We start from the raw sequence: 15,916 nt of genomic DNA on the forward strand, positions 1-15,916 counted from the left end.
AAGTGTCTATGAATAAGAACATGGGAATATTTTCTGACTTATTTTTTGTGGAACGATCTCTTTACAGAAGAAAGATCTGTCAGATCCTTTCAATGACGAAGAAAAGGAAAGGCATAAAGTAGAGGCCCTTGCCCGGAAATTTGAAGAAAAATACGTAAGATTTCTCTCTTGAGTAACAAAACAACCTCATTGGGTGGGAGAAGTTTCCACACATTACTGTATTCCTTTAGTGGATTACCATGTAATAAACACTGATCTGGAAGTAAGCATTAAGCATGGAGAGAATAGAAGCAGTTATTAAACCTAACGCATTAAGGTACAGAAAAGGGGCATGGCAGAGCTAGTGTGAAGAGCTAACTGGACAAATAACCGAGAAGGGCCTGTGGTCGCCTTAGAAGAACTATTTTGGTACAAAGCATAAGAAGCCATTTAGTTCATTTTTCTGTCCTAGGACATTTTATACAGATACAAATGTGTTCTGTGTTAAAAGGTTTTCAGGAAAGGAGGTTTTGGGGTTTGTGTGTATGTGAGAGAGTGACTGTTCTAGTTAGTGTATTACCTCTTTGAGTCATAGCTGATGAAGTTCAAGGCCACAGTTAATTCTGTGTGTTTATCAAAAAGCGTGTAATCTATTGCTTTCACATTTTAGGGTGGAAAGAAACGTAGAAAAGACCGAATACAGGACTTGATCGATATGGGGTATGGTTATGATGAATCCGATTCCTTCATCGATAACTCTGAGGCGGTAAGTAGTTACTGAAAATGCCGTGTCAGACCCACTGTACCGTAGCTCCTCCTGATACTGACCAGGAAGCTGGGGGTGGGGTCAGAGCGGGTGTGCCCTCTTCCCAGCATGAGGCAGTAGCAGCGCTGATGAGAGACGAAATGACATTCTTGATCTGGGTCTTAGTTCCCTCTTCAGAAAATGATGATCAGATCTGTCCAAAACACCTTGTAGCTCAGACATTCATGATTGACCAGAGGATGTTTTAGCATGCTCTTGGAAGTGGCAGAGGAACACAGTCACATCTCTTTCGAGACCCACTTTGCACCTTCGGACTGCAGAAGCAGAACTTGGAGCTGACAGTTTGTTTCCCCTCTTCAGTATGATGAGCTTGTTCCTGCTTCTTTGACTACGAAATATGGAGGATTTTACATTAACTCGGGAACCTTGCAGTTTAGACAAGCATCAGAGTCTGAAGATGACTTCATTAAAGAGAAGAAGAAAAAATCTCCAAAGGTTAGAATGTGTTTGCTTTTGGATTTCAGAAATGCTTTTTGACGTGACCCTATCAGATCGGTAGGTGACTTGCCAGAATACGTGGCGCTTGGCCGGCTCAGGAGGATGGTGGAAAGGCAGAGCCGTGCCAGGTCGATGGCTCACCTCTTACACGTGTGCCCTGATGAGGACACGTGCCCATGGGGGCTCTGTTCAGCACTTGGTCATTATGTCCACGTCACATGACATCCCAGCAGGCTCAGCAGGGGTCGTTTCTGGAGCTGGCCTCAGGGTGGGAAGGGTGTGGAATGAGGGAATGTGTACCACCCTTGCTGACCCTCTTCTGTGGACATGTAGAGGACTTCAGTTCCCAGGGCTGCCATCCTACTGAAAACCAGTCAGCTTTAGGATCAGTGTGTTTAAAAACCTGTCTACCACTGCCTATGTGTTTAAAATGAGAGGTAGGGCCCACTTGTAACTTTCAAACTAGAAAGGTTTCAGGCTCCAGAATGGTCACTTGTCTCAGCCCTGGGTGTTTCCAGGAGATACCGTCGGTGGGAATGCTGTGGGTTTGTGGTCCAGGGACTGATCTGAGAGCTTTTGTTCATGAAGGAAATGAGACAGGTCTCAGGATGTGCCCCGGGCGGAGCAAGGCCAGTGCCGTGTAGTGCACTTGCTCCCTGAGTTAGGGAGCCGTGTAACTGTGCCTTGTCTTTAATTCTCAGAAGCGGAAGTTGAAGGAAGGTGGTGAGAAGATAAAGAAGAAGAAAAAAGATGACACTTATGACAAGGAGAAGAAATCGAAAAAGTCCAAGTTTTCCAAAGCCGGGTGAGAGGCAGCAGCTTCTTTGCTAGGATAAAGCCTGAACTGTTAGGGCAGGACGACTGGGAGCTGACTCACCTCCTCCCCACAGCTTCGGAAGAGGCAGCAGGGCCTGGCCTTCCTGTCCTCCCGCACGCTTCCCGCAGTGCCATTCTGGGCATAGACGCTCACCTCTCTGTGTGTCAGATAGTTCCACTGTCAGTGTTGGCAGCTATTCTTGTCACTGTGTGACTGCTGATGTTTCTCGTTCTCTGGGGTGCTCCTCTCTGCCCCAGTTCTCCTGTCTCCGCTGTTTTCCCTTGTTGTCTATGGTCATGCTTCCTTCTCCTCACTTGGTCTCACCCCAGCTGCTCTTCAAGTTGCTGCTGTTCTCTGCTGCTCCTGCTTTCTCCCTCTAAATACTTTTCTTGCTCTCCCCACCCCTTTTTGCAACCTTTTATTTCAGCCTGGCAGTGGTTTCTAAAAACCCGTCGGAAATTTAGCATATGTGACACTGTGTTGCTAACCTGTATTAACTCTCAAGCTTTGGTCTCAGCAAGAACGAGCTCCATATGCCAAGAGGAGGGAGGAGGAATGACAGGGTGGACTGTGACAGGTTCTCCTGGAGACCATGGCCCTGGGAGCAGGGGTGAAGGCCTCTGGAGTTCCCTTTGGAGGTGTCCTATAGTCTGAGTGACCAGTTTCCCTCTTGCTTGCAGCTTCACAGCCCTCAATGCCAGTAAGGAGAAGAAGAAGAAGAAATATTCTGGGGCTTTAAGCGTTAAAGAGATGCTAAAGAAATTTCAGAAAGAGAAAGAGGCTCAGAAAAAAAGGGAGGAGGAGCATAAGCCTGTTGCGGTCCCATCAGCGGAAGCTCAGGGCCTGCGGGAACTGGAGGGTGCCTCTGACCCCTTGCTCTCACTCTTTGGCTCTACTTCTGACAACGACTTGCTCCAGGCGGCCACTGCCATGGACTCGCTGACGGATTTGGACTTGGAGCATCTGCTCAGTGAGTCTCCAGAAGGAAGCCCCTTCCGTGATATGGATGATGGAAGTGATTCCCTTGGGGTGGGATTGGACCAGGAATTCAGGCAGCCCTCTTCTCTCCCCGAAGGCCTGCCGGCACCCCTGGAGAAGCGCGTTAAGGAGCTGGCTCAGGTATGATGACACAGTGTGGCTGGGCTTTCCTGGAAGCAGTTTGGGCAGATTGCTGTTGGTTCTGCACTGCGTGAAGCTCTCCCAGAGAAACCCTTAGTGAATTGGCAGTTAAGGTGTCAGCTTTTTCCAAACCCTCTTCTCATCCTGAGGGAGAAAACAGTGTAAGCCTTGCCTGTCAGGCATCATTTTAGGCCTTTCTTGGTTTCTTCATTTCTGGAAAATTTGCTTTCTTCTGGGAAGATTGTTTTCTTTCTGTTTTCTGTCAGATTGTTCTCTCTGTTTTCTGTCAGTTTGTTTTCCACACGGCATCTTTTCCTTCATGTGATAGACGGATGATGTTGGCAGCAGGCAGCTGAGGCAGAGATTAATCTTAGAATTCTTACGAAGGTTTTGCAAATTCACAAAAGTTTGCAAACATGTAAGTTACACATAGAGTATATGCTTCGTTGCCACTAGGTTTCAGTCGCTCCCTTGTATTGTGTATCCAGTGTTAGGTAGTGATTACAGGAATGCCTCAAATGTGATGAATGAAAAGCAGCTTAATTTTAAATGCTGTCCATGCCCCATTAAAACCCACCATTGGCAGGGTGCAGTGGCTCACGCCTGTAATCCCAGCACTTTGGGAGGCTGAGGCGGGCGGATCACCTGAGGTCAGGAGTTTGAGACCAGCCTGGCCAACATAGTGAAACCCTGTTTCCACTAAAAATAAAAAAATTAGCTGGGCATGGTGGCGTGCCCTGTAATCCCGGCTACTTGGGAGGCTGAGGCAGCAGAATCGCTTGAACCCAGGAGGCGGAGGTTGTGGTGAGTGGAGATTGCGCCGGTGCACTCTAGCCTGGGCCACAGAGCAAGATTCCGTTAAAAAACAAACCAACCACCATTACCACCTTTAGGATCTAGCAGCTCTTGCTGTTTTACTCCAGTGATTGGGAATTGATCCCTAAGCACTGAGAATTGTCTGTTCAAGTAACATATTTCTAACTGTAAACTAGGCATGGATCATTGGTTGTAATATCATTTACCTTTAAGTTAAAATAACATTTTACCTTAAGTATCAGGACTTATGATGCAGCTCTAGTGGCACTCATAATCTACAGCTGTAGGTTTTAAATCAGTGATTCTTACAGTATTTCAGAAGCATTGTTACATATAATATCCTTTGTGTTTTAGGGCAGGGTAAATTGTCAGCCACTGCTAAAATGATTTTCTCACTTCCAAAAAATATTTGAACACCGTATACAAAGCAAATAAAGTATCTATTCAAAGCTCTATCTCATCTTTGTCAGCTTTTGTTCAGCATTGGAAATTCAAGTATTGTATTTGAGTGTAACGATTTAAGTGAATTGTACCATGTTGGGGTTTGGAGTATCTCTAAGTATGACATTGAGGTGAAAGTAGCTGAATCTGAACTTGGTGTTTTTGAGCCTGCTGTCCTATATTTGCTCTCAGAATTCATGTTAAACAAACATTACCCCTTACTCTTTTTAATCCTCTGGTTCGTAATCTAATTGTTTCATAGCTTCTGAAAGTCTCGTTAAATCATTTAAGGTCTATGTGACGATAGCTGGTTGTTAGAGAAAAGTCAAAACCAAATTCTTGGCTGTGTCCCCACTCGTGCCATAGGTTGTGTTCTAGTGTGAAAACTTACTGTTTCACTTTCTTGGGAAAGATGGGGACAGATTTAGTGGCAACAAAATGACATAACCAGAAACAGTGTTGGGCTGTGGCGCAAGAAAGCGGAGCTGAGTAAACACCTTGTTAGGCAAGCTGCCCCTCCTCAGTGATTGCCAAGTGTCAGTTAGCTCTTGGGCATAACAAACACAGGGTTCAGGATCCCATAGTCAAGGTGGGCCTGGGTCCCGGTGGGGAGCTGGTGACCAGGAGAGGCTGATATTCTGGTTGGAAAATTCAATATTCAAGTGTGAAGTTGATATTCGAGTCTTCACATTGCCCTTCTCCTATAACAGCATTAAGAACCTTTGAAAAATGGGGTGGAAGGTGTATGGAAATTATCCATCCGGCCAATATAAAAGCAGTTTCTAGTTGGATATTCTTTTCTAGCCTCTGTGTATATGTTTTTATGCAGCTGTAATTATAGTTGTGAATAACTGTTTTCTGCCTTTTTACATAATATACAGCCCTCATGACTTTTCATGGTTGCATTAAAAAGGTGGCTTATTTTAGAAAGATGCTTAATGCTACTCCGAAGGGTCCTCAGGTGCGCTGTTCTGACCAGGGCCCCGCACTTGGGGCACTTGGGGTCCCTGCATGTGTGTGTAACTGCTCGGGACCCCTGACCCCACTGAGAATCTGCTGGGAAAGATAGTCTTCCCAGGGAAAGAATGCACTGGTATACACAAATTGCTTATGATTCCAAAAGCCACATGTGGATATTTGATATTTGGATCCTTAATAAGGGGTCCATCCTAGATCTTGAAATGGACATCGCATTTTTAAAATTTAAAGTAAACCTGATGTATGTAACTGGGACATTAGCAGTGTTACGTGTTTCTCACTTTATTTTTTATACCCCTAATTTTCCCCCCTTTTCCCTTTATTATAAGATTGGGTAGACTTTACATCTTGGCCCTAGGTGACACACAAATCAGTTTCTATCACTGTCTGCAAAACACCCCCCAAAATTTGCCTTATCATAGCAGTTCGTTTCTCCTGACTCTGGGCCCACACTCATGGCTGCATTCAGCTGGCAAGTTGGCCAGGTGCTGGCAGGGCTTTTCTTTCCTGGCCTTTCATCCTGCCTTCTTCAGGGCTTGGTGGTCTCAGGGCAACATCTCAAGAGGGGAAAGCTGGAAGCCGCAGGGCCCTTGAGAGCTAGCCTTAGAGGCTATGTGTATCACATGACTTCCACCACACTTTTGGTCAGAGCAAATCACAAGAGCTGCCCAGATCCAAGGATTAGGGAGCTAGGCTGCACCTCTTTGGGAGGATAATTTCTTTGTGGGAGGAATCTGTGATCCTGGTTTGTTGTTGTTGTTGCTGTTTTTTTGTTTTGTTTTTTTTTCTTTTTTTTTTTTTGAGACAGAGTCTGACTCCATCACCCAGGCTGGAGTACAGTGGTGCATTCTCAGCTCACTGCAACATCCACCTCCGCCTTCTGGGTTCAAGTGATTTCTCGTGCCTCAGCCTCCCGAGTAGCTGGGATTACAGGCGTGAGCCACTGCGCCTGGCCTGTGTTCCTGTTTTGTATTCTGCCACAATACATAGCAGACTCTCATCCCATGTGTATTGATCCCTTAGGGGAAAAAACACTTTCTTTCTGGGAAACGAAATTAGATATATCTTCTAACTAAATATGGTACTCAAAACTTTAAAAAGTGTCTTTGAAAACTTGTGTATGTTAAAGAGGTCCTCTGAGAGGGAACCTTGGTGATGCCTCTGCCACGTTCACTACATTCTCACATTAGCCTGTTTCTTGTTACTGATTTGTATTGTACGTTTGTTTAGGCCCCAGGGAATCCAGTGATTTGATGGCCTTACCCTGCCCTCTCTTAATATGCATTGATGGTGTCTTTTGTCTTGGTTGTTGGCAGGTACAGGTGCTGACAAAGCTCAGGTTTGATGCTCTTTTGGGTTATTGTCTTGAGGTAGTTTGACGGCTACTCAGCCTCGGGCTGTACAAATAACCCAGATCTATTTTGGTTCTCTTTAGTCAAGCATAACATAGAGACAATACTAAGAGCAGGAATTAAAGAGACCCCATGTCACCCATTCTGCTCTGCCCTGCTGTAGAATTAGAACCCTCATCACAAGAAGTGCAGGGAGAGATGCGTCCAAAGAGAATAAGGTAGGGGGAAAAAAAAACCTAAACAACTTGTTTGATCTTTTTAAAAAAAATTATGCCAGATTTTCTCCTACTCAGCAAAAACAGATACAGTATATAAGATTTTGAGCTGGAAGCTAAAAGGCTACAAGTGAGTTTTCTTGGAATAAATAAAACAGCTCATTAAAAGGCTGTTGGAACTCTTATAAATCAGCATGATTGGGATGTTTAACTTCGTTTCCTAGTTAACTTAGAATTGATTAATTCACACAACTTCTGGGGTAAGAGTGTCTCTTTTTAAAGGTGAGGTACTCCATTTATTTTTGGAAGACTATCAGATATATATATCCAATTGCTCTTTTAATTAGATTTACTTTAAAATGCCGCGGTCGACTCTTCAGTATAAAGCCAGACCCTCAGAGATATTGTCTATGCAATTCAAAAGGTTTCAGAAAAATACTTTCTAAAATTACATAATATTATTTAAAATATTTTTAAAGATTGCGTAAAGATTACATAGAAAGCTTCTGAAATATTGTACCAGTGGCTATCTAAACAGAAAATTTGGCAGGGTGCGGTGGCTCATGCCTATAATCGCAGTACTTTGGGAGGCCGAGGTGGGAGGATCACCTGAGCCCAGGAGTTCCAGACCAGCCTGGGGTAACAGAGTGAGAAAAAAAAATCTAAAAATTAGCCAGGCGTGGTTGCGTGCAGCTGTAGTCCCAGCTGCTTGGGAAGCTGAGGCGGGAGGATTGTTTGAGCCTGGGAGGTCAAGGCTGTATGAGCTATGATCACGTCACTGCACTCCAGAACGGGTGACAGAGTGAGACCATCTCAATAAAATAAGATGCTGGGCATGGTGGCTCACGCCTGTAATCCCAGCACTTTGGGCCGCTGAGGTGGACGGATCACTTGGGGTCAGATGTTTGAGACCAGCCTGGCCAACATGGTGAAACCCCATCTCTACTAAAAATACAAAAAATTTGCCGAACGTGGTGATGGGTGCCTGTAATCCCAGCTACTCAGGAGGCTGAGGCGGGAGAATCACTTGAACCCGGGAGGTGGAGGTTGCAGTGAGCTGAGATCACGCCATTGCACTCCAGCCTGGGCGACAGAACAAGACTCCGTCTCAAAAACTAAAATAAAATAAAAAAATTAATAAGATAATGAAGTAAGCTTTGTGATGTCTGGACGGCCAGATAGCCCGACTTGAGGGGTAAAAGAGAGGCTCTTGGGGGGCATATAGGAAGCAGACTGGAAGTTTAAGCTGTTGATGGGTCTGAAAGTGTGGCATATGAAATACATGTTAATTAGTTTGAATTAATGTAAGGGTGCCTCTGTATCTTATAAATAGCAGTGTAAGCTTAAGCAAAAAAAGTTGTTTTATTTTTTCTCAGACTAATATAATTCTAGTACCTTCCAAGTGCCGAGGTAGAATTCTGAATGTTTCCAAGAGTGTAAGAAATTGGCACATGGCTGGGTGAAAAGTCATGCCCTTTTTTTCATTATTCGTCTGTGGATTTCACCCCTCTGGGCTTTCCCCTAGCCAAGGAATCTGTAGAAGCTTGAGTTTTGCATATTTTCTTCCAGCTTAGTTTGGTTGTTTGGTGTTAAGCTTTTCTTCCTCTGGTGTGCTGTTTTACCGTAGTATCTTCATTTGTTGATTCATTCACTCAGTCAACATTTAGTAAATATTATGTGACAGGCAGCCATAGGAAATATATTGATGAATAAGACTCAGTTCTGTATTTTATTATTATTTTTTAAGACAGGGTCTTGCTCCGTCACCCAGGCTGGAGTGCAGTGGCACAGTCTTGCCTCACTGCAACCTCCACGCTCAGGGCTCAAGTGATCCTCCCACCTCAGCCTCCAGAGCAGTTGGGACCACAGGCATGCACCACCATGCCCAGCTTGTTTTTGTATTTTTAGTAGAGACAGGGTCTCATCATGTTGCCCAAGCTGATCTGAAACTCCTGAGCTCGCATGTTCCGCCCACCTTGGCCTCCCAATGTGTTAGGATTACAGGTGTGAGCCACCGCGCCAGGCCAGGGTTCCATGAGCTCGTTACATAAATGGACCCGATAGATATGCAGACAGTGGACTGTAGTACAGAGCAGAATGAAGTAAGCTTTGTGATGTCTGGACGGCCAGATAGCCCGACTTGAGGGGTAAAAGAGAGGCTCTTGGGGGGCATATAGGAAGCAGACTGGAGGCAACAGGCTTGGCCGGCCTCCTGGGGAAGATGCCCTAAGAGAAGGCAGGGAGCAGAGCTGAAGATGGGCGAGTTGGTGGATGGCTGGGCCTCATCGTGGAGGACCCCAAATGCCATGTGAAGGAGTTTGGGTTTGATTCTAGGCTTGGAAAGAGCTGCTGAAGGGTTCTGAAGAAGGGAGTGGCAGTCTTAAGGTTGGAGTGCAATTATTAGAAGTGGGGAACACAGGCGGAAGAGCAGAAGCCAGTGGGTCTGGTGTAAGTTGAGTTTGCAAACCAGAGGGTCATCCATCCACAGAAGTGCAGTTGACCCTTGAACAACACAGGGTTGAACTGCGTGGGTCCACTTACACGCAGACGTTTTCTAACCAAACGTGGGTTGATTTGAGGAATGCTAAATCTGTGTATAGAGGGCTAACTTTTGTATCGGCAGGTTCCTCAGGGCTGACTGTGCACTTGGATTTTGGTATATGCGGGGGTCTTGTAACCAATCCCCTGCCTATACCAGGTGTTGACTGTAATTGGAAGTTTCTCAGAGATAACTGGAAATTCTGGTCCAGAGCTTAGGTGAGAGGGTTTAGGGCTTAGTTTAGATTTGAGTGTACAATTGTCTGTGTTATTTTGAAGCCCTGAGGGGGAAAGAAGTTATTGGGAGAAGTGGGTTCTAGTGAGAATCCTGGGGTCCGCCTATGGAAAGGAGCTGGTGGAAGAGTCAGATGGAGCAGTTAGAGTGGTTGGAAGGGGCCCCAGAGGTTGCAGTGAGAGGAAGGTGAGTGGGGGAGATGATGGTGAGGGGTTAGCAGTGTCTGCAGTTTCAGAGGGGTTGATCCCTTCATTCTAGATAGTCACCTTATCACCCTTGTTTGCTGTCGTTACTGTATATCATGTCTGATTTCAGAAATTTTATTTCACCCAAAGCCTTCAGACCAGCGGCTCTTGGGTTGAGAGGAGTGGTTCCCAGCCCTCTTTGCACATCAGTGTTCCCAGGGTTGCTTTGAAAGAGTACTTGGGCCACTTTTAAGAGAGTGCGCATTCCTGAATCTCCTTTCCAGAGAGTGTGATTTGAGTGGCCTGAGTTGCTCCAGGCTGCCCAGAGAATTCCAATATGCAACCAAGTTTAAGAACCCCTGATGCAGACTTCCACAGGGTCTGCTTTTTTGTGTTCCCGCTGTGTCGTGGCTGCCTGCCATGGTTGCTTCAGGGGTCTCTGAGCTTGCCATCCAGGGTGTGTGTTAACTGTGTTCTTTGGAAAGCAAACTAAGACTGTACTGAAACTCCTATAATCTGATGTTAATAGGTAATATGGTGGGTTAGTTATTCACATGGTCTGGCTAATAGAGAGCTCGTGGTATACCATAAGTAGATTAGGAATTGTCAAAGAGTTTTAATGTCCTTAAGTGCTAGAGCTACACATTATTATTATTTTTGTAGATAAAAAGGCCTTTAAATCCTATAGGCTGGTTGAAGTTCTTGAATATTTTTGTACTGTAGATACATGGAAATCCCAACTAACGGTGTAGTTGATGGTGTATGGGCGCAGGGGTTAGTTGGCCTTATTGGCCTCTGGCCAAGTGCATGGTGATGGCTTTGACTCTGTGATTTTTTTTTCTGTGACTGTTTTAAGTCCTGGGAAGAGCTGGCAGCCCACAGATGCTGCAGCAGCATTTGAAAAGAGAATATTGATCGCAGGCGAACTTAACCCGGGACTAGGGTGGGGTTGGAAAGGTGGCGGTGTGATTGTATTGACAGGTGCTCTTTATGGAGCGATGACTCCTGTGCCTGTGGGTGAGCGTGAGGGACATGTGGGGAAAGTGCACTAACAGCTGTTACTATCTGCTGTGCACCAGGCTGCCAGAGCTGCTGAGGGGGAGAGCCGACAGAAGTTCTTCACCCAGGATATTAATGGAATCCTATTAGAGTGAGTATCGTCCGTCTGTGTGTCTGTGTGTCTGTGTGTCTGTCTGTGTGTCTGTGTGTCTGTGTGTCTGTCTGTGTGTCTGTGTGTCTGTCTGTGTGTCTGTGTGTCTGTGTGTCTGTGTGTCTCTGCTATTACTGAGCTTGCGGCAAGCCAGCCAGGGGAGAATGGGAGTACAATTGAACTGCATAAAGGGGACCACCAAGGAGATAAAAGAAGAATTGGATTAACATGGTTTCATTGTTGTTTTTCTTTTAAAAATCAAAACACAACAGGGACACCAAATACTTGTCTCTAGAAGCGATAGACCTCCCTGATCTTAGGCAGCAGGCATTAATAGCATATGATAATCATGGCCTGTTAGAAGAGGATTTCTTGGCAGGTATGAGACGAGGAGACATAGAAGGGGTTGCTTGCCTGTCTCTTGAGAATCCTGAAGAATGAGAGACAGCCTGGTGGCCTCAGGCCTGCTCTGCCTTGGGTGTTGCTTGGTGTCCCTGGCTGCTCCCCTCGCTGGCACTCCTGTTCCTAGTGCCACGTGCATCATCCCTAATGCTGTTCCCACACACCCGAGCCTCTGAGACACCACGCTGTGTGAATCAGGTTAAAAAGCAGAAGAGCAAACATTTGTAAATCCAGACTGGGAAAAGTGAATCCTTGTGGCCTGGCCTGCAGTGTTGCCGCTTTTCTCCTGGTTGCAGTTTGTGGCAGGGGAAGCTTGTTGCTCAACAGCTGAGGAGTTTGTGTATGTAAGAACAGTTGTCAAAATGTGGGTGTTCTACCAAATGGCCTCGCCTGGCCAGGACCTGGATTGGCCCCTTGGGTCAGGAAGTGTGAGCTGCAGAGAGCACCTGAGCATTGGTGCGGACGATAGGGTTGTGTCAACAAGGAACCTGCTTGAGCATGCCAAATATGGACAGCTCAAGGCATTGAAGAGAAATATTTTTTTGCTTATATAGATGGAGAAACTGGAGGGGTGAGGCTTTCCCTGACCTCATAATGGTTAATAAAACTGGGGACTGGGGGAAAAAAAAGAAGTGCTGCCGGGAAGTGTTTCCTTTCAACCCCAAGTAACTCATGATTTTCCACTTTGAAAGCTTTTATGTTTTCTCTATGAAATTTAGTGCTTCAGAGCTTGTTCTCCTGGGCTCTGTTTTCCTGGTATTGTGACCTAAGAGCCTTGGCCCACATTACCTAGCCATGTTCATCCGGCTTGGGAGTGGTTCTTGTTTGTTGATTGCTGAGGATGTATTTCCTTGGGCATTCAGTTACATTGTGTGACCAACAAGACAGGGTCTGACCTGCCTTTGGCCCCTAGCTTTCCTCTCCACGTATGGTGAGCTGATGAAGACAGGAGTTGCAGCGAGCTACAGTCGGTGGTGACTGTGTTCTGTTCTTCAGCATAGAGGCGCAGACTCGGGAGCTGAGCAGTCAGGTGCGCTCTGGGGTGTATGCCTATCTTGCGTCATTCCTGCCCTGCAGCAAGGATGCCCTGCTCAAGCGTGCTCGGAAACTTCACCTCTATGAACAGGTGGGTGACTCTAGAGTGAATCCCTTTGGCTTTGGGGGCCTGGCGGAGGGGTGACTGAGTCTTAAGCAATGATGCGTCTGCTGCCCCACTGCCTCCTTGTGATCACCCTGTCATGCGTCCTGAGCATAAAAGCGATGTGTAAACCTGCCTTGAATTTTTTCCCGCTCTTCGCAGGGGGGCCGTCTGAAGGAGCCTCTCCAGAAGCTCAAGGAAGCCATTGGCAGGGCGATGCCAGAGCAGATGGCAAAGTACCAGGACGAATGCCAGGCACACACGCAGGCAAAGGTTGCCAAGTAAGTTTGTCCTGGTGCTTGCAGGCGCGGCCCTCCCGTCTTGCCTCTTCCCCTCCTGTTTCCCAGTGTGAACTGCCGTTTCCCAAGGAGCCTCTTGGCTCTTCTTTGGCCTTTTCTCCTTCTCTGTGAAGTCCCAGTTGTGCAGAGGGTGAGGGGAGAGGCGGTGGGCAGGAGCACCTTGGGGCCCCATGTAATTCTATTCACCCCGTAGGATGCTGGAAGAGGAGAAAGACAAGGAGCAGAGGGACCGGATTTGTTCGGATGAGGAAGAAGATGAAGAAAAAGGGGGCAGGAGGATAATGGGACCTCGGAAGAAGTTCCAGTGGAATGATGAGATCAGGTGTGCCCACACTGGGACTTGGCCTCTTTGGAGGGTTGGTGGGGCAGTGTCTGAGCACGTCCCCTATTGCTGACAAAGGTTAGGCTCATTTACTTTCATCAGGGCTGCTGAGAGCACATGATTGGAACCTTGAAGAAGCATCTGAAGTAGTTCGGAGTTTCTGATTTCTGCCTCCTTCTCAGGGAGCTACTGTGCCAGGTGGTGAAGATCAAACTGGAGAGCCACGACCTGGAGAGGAACAACAAAGCCCAGGCTTGGGAGGACTGTGTGAAGGGCTTTCTGGATGCGGAAGTCAAGCCCCTCTGGCCCAAAGGCTGGATGCAGGCCAGGTGAGGGCCGTGTGCTGAGATGGGCATCTGTGCAGTCAAGACATGTTTGAACACTGCTTTTGTGCCAGGCCAACAGGGTCCTTGCCCACAGGGAGTCACTGTCTAGCTGCCTCAACTCTGATCTCACCTGAGTAACTGGGAGACATGCAGGTAGCTGGGAAAGGGTCTTCTGGATCTTCCCTGGAGGAAGGGAAGTTGCCTGCAGGGTTTTGTTTTTGTCATTTTTTGTCCTACTTCAGTTGAGGTTTGGCCTCCCATCTCAGTATGCACTTTCCTTTTTTTTTTTTTTTTTTGAGGTGGAGTTTCGCTCTGTCGCCTGGGCTGGAGTGTACTGGTATGATCTCAGCTCACTGCAAGCTCCACCTCCCAGGTTCATGCCATTCTCCTGCCTCAACCTCCCGAGTAGCTGGGACTACAGGTGCCTGCCACCAAGCCCGGCTAATTTTTTGTATTTTTAGTAGAGATGGGGTTTCACCGTGTTAGCCAGGATGGTCTCAATCTGCTGACCTTGTGATCTGCCCACCTTGGCCTCCCTAAGTGCTGGGATTACAGGTGTGAGCCACCGCACCCAGCCACATTTCCTGTTTTAACATACAGGCTGCTATGAGCATTTGAGAGATGGGTTCATCTTGGGTCTTTCCTGATGTTCCTGAAGAAGTCTCATTTGCAGGTAGCAGGGCTGACTCCTTATTGGAACTAAGTGCCAGGCTTCCGTCTGAGAGGCTACCTTGTACGAAGTCACTTCCTGCAAATGAAGTATTTCTGTCATACATGGGACAGAGAAAGTTAGCTGGAGTGATTTTCTTGATTGGACCCGAATCATCTGTTGTGCGGATAGATCTTGGAACCTTGGAAATTGCTGTCCTCTCTATATAGGCTGGACTCATATGAAGAACGTTTTTGTTGAGTTTTCTCTGGACAAAGATACACTGGGTCACTCCACATTTTATTCCTGGAATGGAGGGACTAAGCAATAAGGAATGTGCTGTGCCCTTTAGGGAAGCATCACCACGAGAGGTTTGAGGCAGAGCCATACATTTTCTTGGTAAAGGCCAGACTCAGCCTTTGGGCAGCCAGTGTGTCCCATTCAGATCCTCTCACCAGGAATTTGGCTCCCCAGTCCATTGACCTTTTTTGTGTGTGTGTGTGTGTATGGTGGGGGTGGTGGGGGGGGGGGGGGGGCGGGGACAAAGTCTCGCTCTCTTGCCCAGACTGGAGTGCGATGGCACGATCTCGGCTCCCTGCAACCTCCGCCTCCCTGGTTTGAGCGAATCTCCTGCCTCAGCCTCCCGAGTAGCTGGGATTACAGGCGTGCGTCACCATGCCTGGCTAATTTTAGTGTTTTTAGTAGAGACAGGGTTTCACCGTGTTGGCCAGGCTGGTCTCGAACTCCTGACCTCAGGTGATCCACCCGCCTTGGCCTCCAAAAGTGCTGGGATTACAGGTGTGAGCCACTGCACCTGGCCAGTTGACATTTAATGAGGGATAGCCACTGAGGACTAGGGACACTAGCAAAGTTCTGGAAGCAGAGTCCCAGCTTTCTGGGGCGTGTACAGATGCCTGGTGTATTGTGTCTTTCAGAACTCTGTTTAAGGAGAGCAGACGAGGCCATGGGCACCTGACTTCAATCCTGTGAGTGTCTTGGTATTTTCACATCTCGGGACAAGTGTTGTTTTTGGTCTCCTCTGGATATTCTCTAAACTTTTCTGTGCTCATTCCTTTGAACAGGGCCAAGAAGAAAGTTATGGCCCCTTCTAAAATCAAGGTGAAGGTGAGTCAGTTTGCTCGGGTCGCATGTCAGCTATGCCCATCTCCCTGCACCTATGCTCTGGAAACCGTCAAGTGACTGTGGAAGCTCACTGATCTTTGCTTGTCTGGGGACAGCTGCTCAGGATGACATTCTTGAAGTCATACCAGGACAGAGACCCAAGCCACTAAACCCCCCTCTAGCTTTGGTTCTACAAAGAGTACCCAGCTGGCCCAGTTCCTGGGGTTCATGTGGGATTAAGTAGGATCTTCTTGGCAGCCCTCTGAGGAGTCAATAGTCCCTGCAGGTGTGAAGGTGTTACACTGTGATCTTTGTATAGAAGAAATATACTCTGGCCAAGGGCAGTTTAGCTTGGAGCCACAGCAGAAAGAAAAGGCGACTTTGCTGAGCCACCAGGCAGAAATGGAGGGCAATACAGTGGCTGGAGAATAGACACTATGAAAATTACCTCAGATGTTGGAGAAGCTCTCAATGTAGTAAAAATTGCTGTTTATCAACATTTTTTCCAGTTCTTAGTGTGGTGCCCTTAGCCATCCCTAAGCAGACCATGAGAATGAGATGTGCAAATC

General features: G+C 47.0%; 1 protein-coding gene across 6 annotated transcripts in view; it reads left to right on the forward strand.

Annotated features, from left to right (window-relative positions):
• The window catches only part of UBN1 (ubinuclein 1), a 34,487-nt gene that overhangs the window by 9,861 nt on the left and 8,710 nt on the right, over positions 1-15,916 (forward strand). For all 6 annotated transcript variants that reach the window (XM_054454306.2, XM_054454307.2, XM_063654095.1 and 3 more), the window contains exons 3-14: positions 68-154; positions 650-745; positions 1,106-1,240; positions 1,945-2,048; positions 2,741-3,179; positions 11,019-11,089; positions 12,488-12,617; positions 12,792-12,910; positions 13,122-13,250; positions 13,433-13,579; positions 15,161-15,211; positions 15,308-15,350. In XM_054454306.2, coding sequence (XP_054310281.1) covers positions 68-154; positions 650-745; positions 1,106-1,240; positions 1,945-2,048; positions 2,741-3,179; positions 11,019-11,089; positions 12,488-12,617; positions 12,792-12,910; positions 13,122-13,250; positions 13,433-13,579; positions 15,161-15,211; positions 15,308-15,350 — 1,551 coding nt within the window. The remainder of the gene's footprint in view (positions 1-67; positions 155-649; positions 746-1,105; positions 1,241-1,944; positions 2,049-2,740; positions 3,180-11,018; positions 11,090-12,487; positions 12,618-12,791; positions 12,911-13,121; positions 13,251-13,432; positions 13,580-15,160; positions 15,212-15,307; positions 15,351-15,916) is intronic.

Source organism: Pongo pygmaeus, chromosome 18, assembly GCF_028885625.2.
Source record: "Pongo pygmaeus isolate AG05252 chromosome 18, NHGRI_mPonPyg2-v2.0_pri, whole genome shotgun sequence".
Taxonomy (NCBI): Eukaryota; Metazoa; Chordata; class Mammalia; order Primates; family Hominidae; genus Pongo; species Pongo pygmaeus.